We start from the raw sequence: 17,466 nt of genomic DNA on the forward strand, positions 1-17,466 counted from the left end.
AACTGCAGGTGACTGTTATTGGCCCCAGCTGCCACCCTTGCGCTTGATTACTTCCATATGGGTCTATGCAAAGAAGTAGTAGCCATTTATTGATTTCCACCACAACCCCAACCTCTATTACTCAAACTATAATACCCTGAAATCTATTAGACCCCCAGTAGGCTGTATAGCTCAGTTGGCGCTACAACTGTGATGAACGTTTTACAAGCAAAACTAATTACACCCTTTTCCCCACCCCCATCACCTCCTCCCTAAATATTAAATGTAGAAACACCAGAGTGTCATAAGTGGAATAGTAAATCTTTTAAATGTCTGGAAATGAATCTGTTTCTGAGTAGTAAAGCTTTTAGACTTTGGATGGGATTTTATGGAAAATTTTAGTCACTGCTTTAATATTTCATGCCACACCCATAATATTCAAGCAAATCGTGGCCCAGTAGGCCCCTAGGGTGGGGGTAGGGCACACAAAAATTTTCATCACTTGCTTTTTGGTTTGTTAAATTTAATCCAGTGGGCAGTATGTTAGGAAAGGGGCCTAGTTTAAAAGGATAATATGTTTTGTGGGAGAAAACAACATGCAGTCATTGTTAAATGCTTTAATTTTGCATTATTTTGTTGTTTGTTCCTGTGTTTACACAAATAATTATTCTAGTTAACTCATTAGAATAAATACCACAATGAGAAGGTCGATGTTTTAGACTTCTTTCTTCCTTCATCAGTAAATAAACTTAAGTGTTCCACTTTGGTTATTGTTCTAAATCAAGATTGTAATCTCAAACAGGTAATAAGTTCTCAGCTTCAAACTCTAGATAGAATTTCAAGGACAATCCAAAGTTGTTATTGACTCCTGATGAATTGTATTGTGACCTTGACAAAGTCACTACCCCATCAGTGAAGGGTATTCTGGTAGCCTTTACAAGTCAATAGCCCAGGAATCAAAGGGGAGGTCATTGACTTTTGCCTGTTGAGAGTTTAGCAGTGTAACCCAGTTTTAAAGTAAAATCTTGAGTTTACAGCATTTTAAATTAAATTATTTAATAATTCGGACAATTTAAAGTGATGATTTCAGTGTTTTAAACTTAGCTGCATAGAGCTTTTATCATAAGGAACATAGGGCCATTTCTGTTGGAAGAAATGTCTTTTTGGCTTTCTTTCTTTATATTCTATTTATTTTGGAGTTTAAAAAGGTACTAGAGCCAGGCCCTATGGTGTGAGTACCTCGTCTCAGGTACTCAGAAGGCTGAGGCAAGAGGATTATTTGAGCCCAGTCATTCAAGACAAGCCTGGGCGACATGGCCAGACCTGTAATCCCAGCAGTTTGGGAGGCCAAAGTGGGCGGATCACCTGAAGTCAGGAGTTGGAGACTAGCCTAGCCAAAATGGTGAAGCCCCATCTTTACTAAAAATACAAAAAAACTAGCCAGGTGTGGTGGCGCATGCCTGTAATCCCAGCTACTGGGGAGGCTGAGGCAGGAGAATCGCTTGAACCCAGGAGGCAGAGTTTGCTGGGAGCCGAGATCGTGCCACTGCACTCCAGCCTGGGTGACAAGAGTGAGACTCCATCTCAAAAACAAACAAATAAACAAAAAAAGATACTAGAATTTGAAAAGCCCCTGGTAGCCAACATTTTACCTGACAGCTCCTATGAAGGCGAGCCTCCAGGTAGAGCAATGTGATTATATTTAGAATAGGTTAGGAGTTGTAATATTTGAAGAGTTTTTTCAGAGCTTTTTAATCTGCTCCTTCGTTTTAAGCAGTGGAGAAATTGAAAGGTAGAGAACTCAGTAAAGGGGAAGAGTTGAGATTTGAAACAGAGCCTTCTCTGACTCCAAATTAAGTGTACTTTGATTTGAAGTTTGGAGCTAGTACATGTTGGGAATGTTGATCAGTATTGCTATAGATATTATTGTCTTGAGGTGTGTACATGTGCTGTTAACCCTTCTTTCTGGTACTTAGGAAGAATGGGGTTTTCCTTCTGTGGCCTTACTGATTGTTTCGTTCAGTCATTGTACATACTGAGAAACAAAGTTGAATAGTAAAAGGAGTTTGCAGTCTAATGTGACACTCATTTTCTTTTCATCTCTTTTAATTTTATTAAGTTGTCCTCTCTCATTCCTAAGGCTAATGCCACAATGAAACTGGAAGTAAGTTTTCTTGCACCGTGAATGTGAACTGAGGTTTCCACAAGCAAACTGTGCTTCTGTCTCCCTGAGTAGAGAAGCATGGCAAATAACCACAAGTGCTTTGTCTGGGCCCCGGGCTTCTCACTTACCTTTCCCCAGTCCTGGCTCTGTTCTTCATGTCTAAAGTAGGGGAGGACAACAGACTTGGTGTGTGTGTGACTGACCTTCTACAAATGTTAATTTCCATCTTTATCTTGGAGAATGAATTAAAGTGTTTCACTGCCTTTCCATCCAAGGGAACCATCTCTAACAACAAATCTTTTAAAGTGGGTCTGGATTGGGGACAGAGAATTGGTGATTTGTCTTGGGAATTATGTTGTTTTTTGGAGTCAGTCTCAAACACTTCAGTAAAAATGTTTAAGGCTCTTCAACTTTTTTGGTTTGTTTCATTTTAATGAACTACTTTATTCTATTTTCTCACATTTTGTACGCACAAATCAATAGATACTCTTAATTGAATAAGTGAAAATAGTGGGTGAGTTTAAAGATAGATGTTTCATTTTCCTTATTTTGATGATTACTTTTAAAATTTTAGTGTGTACTTGACATAAAATCTAAAATGTCAATTCACATATCCATTTTTTTCTTTAAGTACAGAAGTCTTAGAACACTTCAAATTGAGTAACTTTTTCAGTATATTACCACTGTCTAGGATTTTGTTTCCATTTTGTGTGTTACACTCCCAGCCAAAATAATAGTTACCATTATTTTTAAAGCTATTAATTTAGATTTATCAATATATTTATTGAATTATCTGGTCACATTGCATATTTATCACAATTTTCCTTCTAGGTTAATAATTCCTTCCTGCCAAGTGTATCTGTTAATAATTCTTGGAGAATCTGTAAGTAGTACACTCTTTTTGCTGATCTGAAGATATCTTTATTTCACCTTTACTTGAATGATAGTTAAATATGGTTAGAGTGTAAAGGTTGACCGTTATTTTCCATTAGCACTTGGGAGTGGTGATTTCTTTTCTTGTGTTTTGTTTGTTTGTTTGTTTGTTTTTTGAGATGGAGTCTCGCTCTGTTGCCCAGGCTGGAGTGCAGTGGCACGATCCCGGCTCACCATAACTTCCACCTCCCAGGTTCAAACGATTCTGCTGCCTCAGCCTCCAGAGTTGCTGGGACTACAGGTGCCTACCACCACGGGCCTGGCTAATTTTTGCATTGTTAGTAGAGACAGGGTTTCGCCGTGTTGGCCAGGCTGGTCTTGAACTCCTGACTTCAGGTGATCTGCCAACCTCGTTTATATGAGGAAATCCCTCATAAATTTTAGAATAATATCTGTAAAGATGGTGGTAGGGTATTAATGTTAATAATTTTGGTAATTATATGGTGCTTATAAGTAAACATCCGAACTCAGCAATTACACACTGAAATATTTAAGCATAAGGGAGTGTAATGTTTCCAGCTTGCTCTCAAGTGGTTTAGATAAAAATATAGGTAGATAGAGAAAAAGAAAGTGATTTTTATAAATGGATGAATTAATTGGTGAATTTAGCTAAATGATATTAACAGAATTATTTGAATAGTCTTGCAAGATTGAAATTATTTCAAAATAAAAAGTTTCTAAATTCAAATAAAAGAAAGTACTGAGCCCATTAACAAAAAAATATGTATATGAAATAAAGTGTTAATTTAGGACTCTCTGAAGAAGTAAATTGAGCTGTGTGCTGAATAACAATAATGAAGTAGCTCGATAGATGTCAGTGATAAGAATATTCCAGTGCAAAGGCTCAATGATGGGAATGAACTCAATATGTTCAAAGAATAGAAAAATGGCCAATGTAGATATAATGTAGTGGATGAAGAGAAGAGGGTAGCGAGAGAGGAGACAGAAGTTCATGTAGAGCTTTTAAAGCCAGCATAAAGCTTTGTAATCCAATGAATTTGGATTTCATTCTGAGTGATGGGTAACCATTGAATAGTTGGGGCAGTAATGTGATCTGTTTTACATTTTATAAAGATCATTCTTCCTGTCATATGGAGAAAGAATTTTATAGGGCATGGCTGGAAGCAGCAAGACCAGAAATGAAAAATGACAAGTTTGGCCCAGCTTTATGGCAGTGAATATAGTAGAGGACAGATGATTTGGTATATTTTAGAGGAAGTTGAGTTTTCTGAACTTGTTGATAGATTGAATGTTGAGAGGGGGAGGGGTGTTTTCAAATAATTGTCAAATCTGTCTTCCTTGTTATTCATCCATTCATTTAAATATTTAGGTGCCTACTGTGTGCCAGGCATTTTTCTAGGTATTGGAGTTACATCAGTGAGTAAAGCAAAGCCCCTGCCCTCGTGGAGATTAAATTCTAGTAGAAGAGATAGGCAGTAAAGATGTAATAAGTAATATATATGTAGCCTAAAATGTATGTTTATGTATATTTAAGATGTTTTTTAATGTTACAAAAAATGAAAGCGCTAAGGAGAAAGGGAAAGGGTTTAAGGAGATCCAGGTTAGTTTGAGGAGGGTAGTCAAGGAGGGTCCTCACTGAAAGGTGATTATTTTAAGAATGCAAAGAGATGATGGATGTAAGTGTTCAGTACTGTATGTGACACATTGTTTCTCAGATTTTGAGTACTACTTCTTCTTCTTCTTTTTTTTTTTTTTTTCTTTTGAGATGGAGTCTCGCTCTGTCGCCCAGGCTGAAGTGCAGTGGCATGATCTTAGCTCACTGCAACGTCTGCCTCCTGGGTTCAAGCAATTCTACTGCCTCAGTCTCCCAAGTAGCTGGGACTACAGGCGTGCACTACCATGCCTGGCTAATTTTTATATTTTTAATAGAGACAGGGTTTTACCATATTGACCAGTCTGGCCTCGAACTCCTGACCTCGTGATCCGCCCACCTTGGCCTCCCAAAGTGCTAGGATTACAGGCTTGAGCCACCACACCCAGCCCTATTATTATTATTTTGAGACAGGGTCGTAACTCTTCACCCAGGCTGGAGTGCAGTAGTGCCATCATGGCTCACTGCAGCCTTGACTTCATGGGCTCAGGTAGTTGTCCCATCTCAGCCTTCCGAGTAGCTAGGACTAGAGACGTTTGCCACCATACCTGGCTAATTTTTCTTATTTTTTTTTTTTTGTAGAGGTGGGGTTTTGCCATGTTGCCCAGGTGGGTCTCAAACTCCTGGGCTAAAGCCATCTTCCCATGTTGGCTGCCCAAAGTGCTGGGATTACAGGTAAGAGCCACCATACCAGTTCCTGTCTAGATATTATGATGAAGATTTAGGATGGTAGTTTTTGTGGAGCACAATCCTGACTGTACCTGTGATGTTGCATTCATCTTTTGGAACATAAGCAGATCACCAGGTGAATGGCTAAAGAATCTGGAATAAGCTTGAAAGAAATACAGGTCCTAGCAAGGCAATGGAAAGGTATGTGTGAAAGATTCATTTCTAATAGATGACTAATTTAATAACAGAAATATACTCTTCCCTAGAAACAATTTGCTTTAAAGGCCAGGCGCAGTGGCTCACGCCTGTAATCCCAGCACTTTGGGAGGCCAAGGCGGGTGGATCACCTGAGGTTGGGAGTTCCAGACCAGCCTGACCAACATGGAGAAAACCCGTCTCTACTAAAAATACAAAATTAGCCGGGCGTGGTGGCGCATGCCTGTAATCCCAGCTACTCGGGAGGCTGAGGCAGGAGAATGGCTTGAACCCGGGAGGCAGAGGTTGCGGTGAGCCGAGATCGTGCCATTGCACTCCAGCCTGGGAAACAAGAGTGAAACTCCGTCTTAAACAAACAAACAAACAAAAACTCTTATAAAAAGTTGTTTTCTTTTTAAGCAGGGAAGCGTGACTTCATTGGCATTTTGAGATGGAGGCTTCTTGGCAAAAGAAGAATTTCATGGGGGTATTTTGAGTTGAGTATGATCAATCTAGTCAAGAGATGGGGAAGGTCTAAGCTTTGTCTCTTGTAGGTGGAATGGAGAATGGCAAAGGGTTTGAATTTTGGTTGTGTGGTGTGAAGAATGATTGGCCTTAAAATACAGATTAAACTGATCAATGTTTTTTGTGCTTTTAAAAAATGTGGCTGATAAAGCGTTTTTGTGCTTTCAAAGGGAGCCTGGATGAGTAAGCTTTGGGTACTGTATGTATTGTATTAAAGATTTGAAGTGGCAAAATAATTTCTAAAATATTTCTAGCAACTTAATTTTCATTTTGTCTGCAGGATGAAAAAGTAAATTTGGGGATTGTTGATTAAATTAGCAAACCATATGGTTGTTTGCGCAGACTGACTGCTATGCGAGGTAGCTGTGTTATTTTTCTTTCAGGATATGCTGTTTTATCTGATGCCAGTGTTCTGAAACACTTATTTTCTAGTCAACAGTAGGTGAAGCAATTATTTCTAGTCATCATGTTTTTTCTTGATGCCTTAATTAATGTCACAATTTGTGAAGTGCTTTACCCTGCTGTTTAAAATTAGTTTAATATTTTAAAAGATTAAATCTTCACATTTATATAATGCTTCCCAACCTCTTTTCACATCGTAGCATACATAGAAAGTGTTAAGTTCTGATTGGCTGTCCCAGGCTGAGGAAATCAGTATCTCAGTAAACTCATAATCATTCTTTATAACTCTCGGCCTCCCAAAGTGCTGGGATTACAGGCGCGAGCCACTGCGCCCGGCCTAAGAGGTGTTTATAAGAAGCTGTAAGAGTCCAAATGTGGGAGGATTTATTTCTGTCAAGATGCGCTTGAGTCTATCAGGGAGGACGTGGAGTTAGACCTTAAAGTAGGAGTTTCTAAAGTGCCAGAGACAGGGAAAGCAGGGCATTGCAGGTGGAGAGCACAACCTGTTTTATAGGCTTTCTGCCTGCTTAATGTCTAGCAGAGGTCTCATCTTAATATAAAAGTAGATACTGGAACTTAGGAGTTTGCTCTGATGGCAGACATGGATACTTGCCCTGCCAAAGTGCCCATCTACCTTCCATTTATGTTGTTTGGATTCAGTCTCCACTATACTATAGCCTTATATTTGCATGGTGCTTTTAATTTTCAAAGCTTTTTATCCAAATAACAGCCCCTCAGGGATAGGAAATAAAAGCCAGCTGGGAGTGTTTTTGTTTTTATAGAGGAGAAAACTGAGACATCACCATCATATCAGCATTTCATTTTCCAGATAAGAAGGTCTTTTTTTATCTCTTGATTGCAAAGGGTGCTGCCCAACAGGAATAACCTCCCCCAATTTTCTGGGCACAGCCCAGAGTGCTGACTGAGGCAGCCACCAGGAGGGCGCCGGCAAGGCAGACCGCATGGCTGCTGATCACAGAGCTAACAGCTCGACATCTGCAGGCTGCAGCTGTACATTTTTGCTACAGCACATCCGTATTTCTGCTCACACTTGTGAAGAATCACAGAGTTTGGAAGAATATGAGTTAAACCGTTCCAAGTGTATAAGTGTGCTCCATCTCTGGGAGTTTTATTCTGTACTGAGTGGAGTGGTCTATGAGATCTTATAGCTGCTACTTTTCTCTGTTTATTTATTGCCATATTTAGTCCATCTTCCCTGTCCCAATTTTAGTTCAATGCCAAAAAAAGATGGAGCACTCCATAATAGATGAATTGAGTGGGTGCTGATTGTGTCACTGAAATGTTTGCCAAAGAAATTGTTTTTCTAGCTGATTTTGTTCTGCCTCCATCTTTCAGTCTATTTGGAAAACACAGTAGAGTACCTGGTTACCTTTCAGAGTGTCATTGTTAAATAATCATTTCAGTAAGCAGTGATGGCTGTTGACCATTTTAGACTTGTGCCTATACTAAGTATTTATCCATTTTTCTAATATACCTGGATTTTTAAAAATATTGATGGATAAAAACTTTCTGGATTGTTGATTTTGAGGAGGTATACCAAGAAGAGAAGGGTGATCTTGGTGTGGAGCCAACATCTTTGAAATCGTGGCTTATTTGTTCTTACTCCTTAAGGCACCCCATTGCCACTCCTTAAGCCCATGTATTTGACAGTGGGGCTTTTTTTCAGAAGCCTGTCTGATTGTCAGTTGGGGACTTCAATGGGCTCCTACATAACAGTTTCTGTGCTTCAATTTTCTAACTTGTCCAGGGTGTGCTTCAGCTGTAGACTGTGTATTTACGTTCATATATTTGTGAAGAAAGACAGGAACTGTATAGTAGAATGTGAAGTCTCTTTGAACTGTAATCAGTGTGTCTTATTAAATTCTTGGTCACAATGTGCAAACTTCATTGAGTTCTACAATAATTAATTCTTTTTGCATTATTTATTTTGCCATAGTATGGTCTCTGGAGCTCAGCAGAGCTGCCATTTCTTAGCCTTATGACTTGGGACATAATTTTTGACTTCTCTGAGCCTTAGCTTCTGGTTAAATAAAGTGGTAGTGGGGATGGCACCTTCTATTGTCTTAGTGTCATTTAAATAAGAAAATATTTTAGCACCATTCTTTGCGTGTAATAAATATTTTATTTCTAAATGAATATATGAAGATAGAGAATAATGGTAGCTATTACTATTATAGTTATTTCCTGACTTGTATTTATCCTTCCCAGCAAGAAAGTCTTGTCCTACTCAAATCTTGGGTAAATATGAAACTTGCTTCTTTATAAGTGTGGATTGAGAAGGTGTGTATGGTGTTCCTGGGCATCTGAAGAAAGGCTTTTAAATCAGCTTTCCTTTGTGGTCAGTTGGTCACAAATAACATCAAAATATCAATTGTTAATATTCATATTTATTTTTTCCTTTACAGCTGACTACTTTAGTATTGGTACACCTAATTAAAATTTTTCCACCTCTAAAATTTTTTCTAGGGCAATTTATATATGATTGAATTAATTTACATTGAGTATTAGTCTCCTTGGTTTTTAAAAATAGATCCCCCCAAAATGGTAAGGAGTTGAGAAGTTAAGGCTGTGAGCAAATAGAGAATTTTGGCTTAAAGTTTAATATGGAAATGAGAAAATGATTTCAGTTGATTTGTAGAAAGAACCATAATGAAGGGAATTTTCTTAAGTAAACTTATGTTTGCACCCATTTGCTACTATTTTTCTCTTAGAGCTTTTAGCACTTTCTCCCTGTCGTAAGGTTGTAGAATTGCCATACTCTGAGATGTCCCACAAAGCTAGCACAACAGCCCTCTGCTTGTGGTGCATACAGCTGTCATCCAAAGGGGCCAACCACATGACATGGCAGTGTATTTCCAGATGTCATTCTCTCTGTTTGGATGACTTGGGAGCTTAAGAAGGGTATTTTCTCTTGAATAGGAGAGAAATTGTTACTTTGGCATAAGGCCCACTCTGGCACCATTCCCACATCTGTTATTGATTAGAAGTGAATGCTGGTCAGTCAGGATGCAAGAGTGCTGGTCCGATTATCAAACTCAGCCTTCAGGATGAAATACTGCAGGAAATCTGAAGGATGGCATAAACTGGCTCTACACAGTCTTTAAAAAGACCCTTTCATAAGCTATTGTACAAAGACCTGGTGTACAGAAATAGCCTGAGTGATGTCTACATGTTAAGAAGATGCCATAACATGTACATGTAGGATCTATTCTTAGAGGGGAGCAGTGGAATGGGTGGTGGAATCCTTTTGCAATGATTTTAAAAATATATAATAAACATGCACAGATACTAAATGTTCAACCCAATGAGTGCCTTTTTTGTTTGTTTGTTTGTTTGTTTGTTTTTTTGAGAAAGTCTCTTTCTGTCGCCCAGGCTGGAGTGCTGTGATTACAGACATAAACCACCATGCCTGGTCTATTCATGTTTTTAATTTTTTTATTTTTATTCAATTTTTTTTTAAATTTAGTGATAGGGTCTCACTGTATTGCTCAGGCTGGTCTCAAACTTCTGGGCTCAAGCAGTCCTCCCATCTCAGCCTCCCAAAGCATTGGGAATACATACGTAAGCCACTGCACCCAGCCTGTTCATTTTTTTAATGGTGTCTTTTGATGAGCAGAAAACTTTAATTTTCATGAAGTCTAACTTAGCAGTCTTAAAAATTTTATGGTTTGTGCTTTTTTGCTTACCACCAGGTCATAAGGATATTCTCCTATTCTTTTTGTAGAAATTTTATGATCCGGGGTATTAGTTTACAACCCATCACGAATCTTCTTTTTTTTTTTTTTTTTTTTTGTATGGAGTGAGAGAGGATTGAGGTTAATTTGTATCTATTTGGACATCCAGTTCTAGCAATATTTGCTAAATAGACTTTTCTTTCCCCATTGAGTTGAGTTGACACCTTTATTGAAAATCACTTTATGTTTGGTAGTTCGTCCTCCAACCCTGGCCTTCTTTTTTGAGATTGCTTTAGCTCTTTGGTATCCTGAACGTATTATACAGACATCTTGGTACATCTTGGTGTCTCTCTCTCTCTCTTTTTTTTTTTTTTTTTTTTGAGACAGAGTTTCTTGTTGCCCAGGCTGGAGTGCAATGGCACGGTCTCGGCTCACCGCAACCTCTGCCTCCCATGTTCAAGCAATTCTCCTGCCTCAGCTTCCTGCATAGCTGGGATTACAGGCATGCACCACCATGTCTGACTAATTTTGTATTTTTTTAGTAGAGACGGGGTTTCTCCATGTTGGTCAGGCTAGTCTCGAACTCCTGACCTCAGGTGATCCACCCACCTCGGCCTCCCTAAGTGCTGGGATTATGGGCGTGAGCCACCGTTCCTGGCCTCTTTTTTCTTTTTTTAATCTAATGCAGAGATATTCCTGAATTTTAAAAACTTTTACAAAATTGGGAATATACATTTTAGGCGTGTAAATTTTTAAATTTTAAGTCCTAACTGTATTTTAACTTTGGTAGCCTATTATTATCAAAACATGGGCATTCTGTGTAACTCAGTAAGAAATATCCAGTAGTTGGTTTTACTTAATAAACTTACTAAATAAAGCCAGTATGTACTATGTACTGTGTTCTGGCCACTGGACTTGGCACTTGGAATATGGTGGTGATCAAGACGAACATTGGCCCCAACTCTCAAGAGGCTTACAACCTAAGAGGCCGAAATTGGCCTGTTCTGAAACAAAAATAGACAAATGATGCATTTCAGGCCTTGTGATGTGAACAGAAATTTTTTTATATCCTTCATTACACAGCAGCTGATAGCGGCATCACAATTTGATGGGGGCCAGGCACGGTGGTTCATGCCTATAATTCCAGCACTTTGGGAGGCCCAGGTGGGCGGATCACTTGGGCCCAGCAGTTCGAGACCAGCCTGTACAGTGTGGCAATACCCTGTCTCTACAAAATACACAAAAAATTAGCCGGGCGTGGTGGTATGTGCCTGTAGTCCCAAGCTACCTAGGAGGCCAAAGTGGGAGAATCACCCTGAGCCCAAGAGGTTGAGGCTGCAGTGAGTAGAGATCATGCCACTGTATTCCAGCCTGGGTAATGGAATGAGCCCCTGTCTTTTTTTTTTTTTTTTTTTTTTTTTTAAAAAAAGGCAGACTCCATTTGGGTAGGATGTATGTGCAGTATACAGATAACATCGCTGTTTGTTTTTGAATGAAAATGTTTCCTGAAGCCATAGCATGAATATTGGAATGAGTATATATGTCTGCCCTCCCTTCCCCTCCCCTGCCCTCCCCTCCCCGTCCCGTCCATCCATCCCGTCCCTCCATCTTTCCTTCTTTCTTTCCTGTCGTGAGACAGAGTTTCGCTCTGTCGCCCAGGCTGGAGTGCAGTGGCGTGATCTCGGTGCACTGAAACCTCCACCTCCCGTGTTCAAGTGATTCTCCTGCCTCAGCCTCCTGCTGGGATTACAGGCGCACACCACCACACCTGGCTAATTTTTGTATTTTTAGTAGAGATGGGGTTTCACCATGTTGGTCAGGTGGGTCTCAAACTCATGATCTCGTGATCCACCTGCCTTAGCCTCCCAAAGTGCTGGAATTACAGGCATGAGCCACCAGGCCCAGCCATGTCTGTCATTTTCTCTGTTAACCTAATTTCTAAAGATTACTCATCTTTTAAACTATTCTTTGAAACAAGTTGTTTCATACCTGTGATTTGTACTGTAACTCAAGGTTTTTTGTTTTTTGTTCTTTGTGTGTGTGTGTGTGTGTGTGTGTGTGTGTGTGTGTGTTTGTCATCTTTGTTGTTGTTTTGTTTTGTTTGAATCCTGGGGAACCAGAGGTGTTAGCCTATGTTTTAAAACTCACATTTGGCAGTGGTATCAACAGCTGTCACACTGAATAATTGTCATGTCATTATAAGGGTTTCTGTTGCTCACTAATCTGTAGGTATAAATCTGGATTTTAACCACATGTGATTGGTAAAAATTAGTTCTTGTGAGAGATTCTATGCTGTGTAGGCCATCTGTTCCCTATTCTCAAACCCAGAATGAAAAGTTAGCCTTAGAATTTGCAAGTCAGTGAACTAAGAGGTATGTTATAATAGGAAGATGGGCTGACTGAAGTCTCTGGAGCTAAGTTGGGACCTGTATGTGGGCACTGCTGGCAGAAACATAAGTGTGTGTGGATAAACTCTTCATTAGTGGAAAGGAATCTTAGTTTTCAGCTGATTTTCAATGGTGGACATGACCCCAAACAGAATCTGAGATGATGTAATAATCATCTGTGATTTGATTGTACTTATAAGAGTCAGCTAAATCTTCCCTTTTTTGTCCCAGTCTACTTGAGGTGTACCTTCCTTGAACCCTTATCACCCAGCTACATCATGAACTCCTTGAAGGTTGGAATATCAGCTTCATGTTTGTGTCCCAAACACTTAGTACAGTGCTTGGGTCATGTTAGCGGCCAGGCGCGGTGGCTCACGCCTATAATCTCAGCACTTTGGAAGGCTGAGGTGGGTGGATCGTCTGAGGTCAGGCAAGACCAGCCTGGCCAACATGGTGAAACCCCATCTCTACTAAAAATACAAAATTAGCTGGGTGTGGTGGCACATTCCTGTAATCCCAGCTACTTGGGAGGCTGAGGCAGAATAATCACTTGAACCTGAGAGGCAGAGCTGAGATCGCGCCATTGCACTCCAGCCTGGGCAACAAGAGCAAAACTCTATCTCAAAAAAAAAAATGAATCAGCAAGGTAACTTCTTGCATTAGGAGTGACAGCACAGGCCGGGCGCGGTGGCTTACACCTGTAATCCCAGCACTTTGGGAGGCCGAGGCAGGAAGATCACTTGAGGCCAGGAGTTCAAGACCAGCTTAGCCAACATGGCAAAACCCCATCTCTACTATGGCGGGTGCGGTGACTCACGCCTGTAATCCCAGCATTTTGGGAAGCCAAGGCAGGCGGATCACTTGAGGTCAGGAGTTCGAGACTAGCCTGGCTAACATGGCAAAACCCCATCTCTACTAAAAATACAAACATTAGCCAGGTGTGGTAGCACACGCGTGTAATCCCAGCTACTCAGGAGCCTGAGGCAGGAGAATCACTTGAACCCAGGAGGTGGATGTTGCAGTGAAGGAAGATTGCACCACTGCACTCCAGCCTGGATGACAGAGCAAGACAGTCTAAAAAAAAAAAAAGAGGAAAGACAGCACTACCTTTTATTAAAGCTAACTTCTTACTTTCCCCATATTCCCTTCTAGTTTTTTCTTATACATGTGCATACTCTTTCCGTTTTATTTTCGTGAGTATACATTATATCCGGCTCTTTCCTTTTACATTATATCAAGACCTTTTCTGTGTTGCTGTATATTTATCTGTCATTATTTCAGTGGAGAAGTAGACCCAGAATGTGCATTGTTTTTATTAATACCACATGCCATTGTTTCCATTAGATTGTGTTACCATCTAACTATCCTTTGTACAAGAACACTATTGTATTGATTTGAAAAATCAACTGAAAAATCAGTTGTTTTAGTAGTCATTACTACAAAGTTGTTGTAGGTACATGATAATTGACCTTTCCCCAGGGTCGAAGGCCAAGTCCCAAGCCATAACCTTGCCTGGGTTTCATTTTCTTTATCTGGGTAGACTGAGTATATGACTTTATAGTTTAAAGTTCTTTGACTAATTATTAACCTTATTTGGGGAGATGAAGTGATTTTTATGAACCAGTAATTTGAATATAATGTATGATGAAGTTTTGGGGCCTTTTTTCTCTTTAAATTAAATAATTTAGTAAAATTTTTAAAAATTATCTTGTTTCCAAAAAGGGATAATTACATATAATTGAAAATGAATTATTTGTTGAATTGGATATATTTAAGTTCTTAAGTCAACTTGTTTGGATTTAGATGGTGACCCAAGTCTACCAGCACTGCATTTAGTAACCATTTCATTAGACAGATGCTGTCTACAGGGTGTGCTGTTATATTATGCATTCATCCTCAGTACTTGACTGTCCTCTGGGAGACCAAATGTCTCAAAATCCTGTAAGTACTTTCCTTACCCCTTCTCATACCAACCATACCACACTGTGAACTTGCTGTGTATTTTTCCTTCTTGATTGCATACCTTCACCGTTGTCATTTGGTTTAAGTGATCTTTATTTGTTTATTTATTTATTTATTTTTTTTGAGGCAGAGTCTTGCTTTGTTCCCTAGGCTTGAGTGCAGTGGTATGATCTTGGCTCACTGAGACCTCCGCCTCCCGGGTTCAAGTGATTCTCCTGCCTCAGCCTCCTGAGTAGCTGGGACTACAGGTGCCTGCCACTACACTCAGCTAACTTTTTGTATTTTTAGTAGAGATGAGGTTTTGCCATGTTGTCCAGGCTGGTCTTGAACTCCTGACCTCAGATGATCCACTTGCCTCGGCCTCCCAAAGTGCTGGTATTACAGGCGTGAGCCACCATGCCGGCCAGATTAAGTGACTTTTTTTTTTTTTTTTTGGGAGACAGAGTCTCGCTCTGTTGCCCAGGCTGGAATGCAGTGATGCGATCTTGGCTCACTGCAAGCTCCACCTCCTGGGTTCACGCCATTCTCCTACCTCAGCCTCCCGAGTAGCTGGGACTACAGGTGCCTGGCTAATTTTTTTGGTATTTTTAGTTGAGACGAGATTTCACCATGTGTTAGCCAGGGTGGTCTCGATCTCCTGACCTCGTGAACTGCCCGTCTCGGCCTCCCAAAGTGCTGAGATTACAGGCGTGAGCCACTGCGCCCAGCCTTAAGTGACATTTTTAAGAGTTTAAGATTTTTCCCTCAGCCCATCAGGTAAACTCTAGTCAGTTTCTTTAGCTGGCTTCTTAGTAGAAGTAATAACAATAATAATATAGATGATGATGGTCATGATGACAATTACAACAATAATATATTTTGTAAAATGGTGTGCAGTTTAGAACAGGATTACTAGCATCATTTCCTGATTACAGAACAGGTTGGAGACAGAGGCAGACTTAATTGCTTATTTTATAGAGCTTGAGCCACTGTTTTGGTGTGTTTAAGCATTTACTATATACCAAAACATGATATCCTTTAAACTACCAGTGGGATTTTGACAGGGTAACTTAGATGCCTTTTATCATATTACCAAGTTGCTGGGATTGTAACCCAGGGCATTTGGTCTAATTTGAGAGCATGTTTCCATTCATCTCTGCTGCTCAGATGGAGAAGGACTGGGGTTTAGGGCTTCTGACCTCAAACCTTGTTTTTTTTTTCTGTCATGCTTGCAGGGTATTTTAAATACCCTGTCCCATTGTTCCCTCAACCCAAACTACCTGTCAAAATTTTGGTTTTGAAAATGAGGTCCCTATAGCTAGATCATGCTGCCTGTGTGTGAAGAAAGACTAACATGTTAGGAATGCATGGCATTCCAGTAGGTGTCTAATAATTCTTATGGAGAAAAGCAAATTCAGTCAAAAAGCAAATGAAAATATTTTATAAGCAATGTTTCAAAATGACTCAAGGAAATTGGTATTTACCTCTTACCCCATCGTGTCATCAATTCCATTGTCATGTTCTTTGAATACCGTGAGCGTGTGTCTTTTTTTAATAAATAATTGTAATCATACTACATGTATATAGGAAGGTCCCCCCATACAGCGTTGTATTATATGCATTTCACCAAGTGTTGAATGAATGATCCTTCCTAATTACAATTTTTAATGCCTTCACAGTTCACATTGACATGCCGTTCCACCATTTAATTAACCATTCCCCTGTGGTATAAATAGCTTTTTCCCTTGAGTTATTTTCTTAAGGACAGATTTCCAGGAGTGAGGTCACACAGTCAAACATTATGAACATTTTTCTAGCAGAGAAATTATTTTTTAACCTCACTAATTGAATGTTGGTACTTTGAAATACATTTATTTCTGTGCTTTTTGTACCTAGTACATTAGTAATTGGGTACTGGAACTAATGGAAGTGAACAAGCATATAGATAATCTAGAAAGCCTTATAGTCTTAACTGGAAATACATAATTATTTTCTCTCAAAATTCACCATCCCATTTTGTTATGCTTTGGCAGAGCAATCTAGAACTGTGGCAGAGTGATGGTTGAGGAAATGTGGGGAAATTTATATTAAAACCTTACCCATGGTAAATTGAAAGTTAACTTTTGAAGCAAAGCTTAACTGTAGAAGAAAAATAGTGATTATTTCTCATGTTTGTTGCTGAATTCTAGGTTTTATTCTTCTACCTTCTTTGCATATATCTGTCTCTAAAAAGGTAGATAATTAATGTGTTATGGTAATTTACAGTATGCAAAAGGACTGCCAGTGCTGATGTGATCTGATCAACATTGTGATTATTATCATTATTATCACTGGGTTTTTTGGTTTGTTTTTTTGTTTGTTTTGTTTTTTGAGATGGAGTCTTCCTCTGTTACTCAGGCTGGAGTGCAGTGGCACGATATCAGCCCACTGCAACCTCTGCCTCCCAGGTTCAAGTGATTCTTGTGCCTCAGCCTCCTGAGTAGCTGGGACTACAGGCGTGTGCCACCATGCCTAGCTAATTTTTGTATTTTTAGTAGGGACGGGGTTTCACCGTGTTGTTCAGGCTGGTCTTAACTCCTGACCTCATGATCCGCTCGCCTCAGCCTCCCAAAGTGCTGGGATTACAGGGGTGAGCCACCGCGCCCGGCCTATTATCGTTGTTATCTCGGTTATAGACATAGGAAAACTGAGGTTCCTGTTGATATTATTGCCAAAACAATGCTCTTGATCTCATTCTATCTTTCTGTGAGGTTTTAAGCAGAACCTGGATATATGTTAACCATTTATATTCTATAGCAGATTTTTGCATTGGCTGTGAGTTCAAAATAGATAAAAAATTTAAGATTGCTTCAAAGTCAAGAGAGTCTATATAATCAAAAATACTTATTGGTTAAAGCATAAAGGGCCAAGGTGACATGTTTGGAAAGTATAGATAGAAGGCTCTGAATTAGGGAAAAGTCCTGT

At 39.6% G+C, this 17,466-nt stretch overlaps 1 protein-coding gene across 10 annotated transcripts in view; it reads left to right on the plus strand.

The window, feature by feature from the left end:
• The window catches only part of CBFA2T2 (CBFA2/RUNX1 partner transcriptional co-repressor 2), a 153,513-nt gene that overhangs the window by 76,960 nt on the left and 59,087 nt on the right, over positions 1 to 17,466 (plus strand). Inside the window, exons 1-2 of one of the 10 annotated variants that reach the window (XM_054542153.2) lie at positions 2,974 to 3,026; positions 5,271 to 5,363. The exons of 7 other annotated variants lie outside the window; for them this stretch is intronic. In XM_054542153.2, coding sequence (XP_054398128.1) covers positions 5,333 to 5,363 — 31 coding nt within the window. In that variant the 5' untranslated portion in view covers positions 2,974 to 3,026; positions 5,271 to 5,332. Of the gene's footprint in view, positions 1 to 2,973; positions 3,027 to 5,270; positions 5,559 to 17,466 lie in introns of those variants that run through there. 2 more of the 10 variants (XM_054542151.2, XM_054542152.2) reach the window with 2 other exon arrangements.

The sequence above is a fragment of the Pongo abelii genome, chromosome 21, assembly GCF_028885655.2.
Source record: "Pongo abelii isolate AG06213 chromosome 21, NHGRI_mPonAbe1-v2.0_pri, whole genome shotgun sequence".
NCBI lineage: Eukaryota > Metazoa > Chordata > Mammalia > Primates > Hominidae > Pongo > Pongo abelii.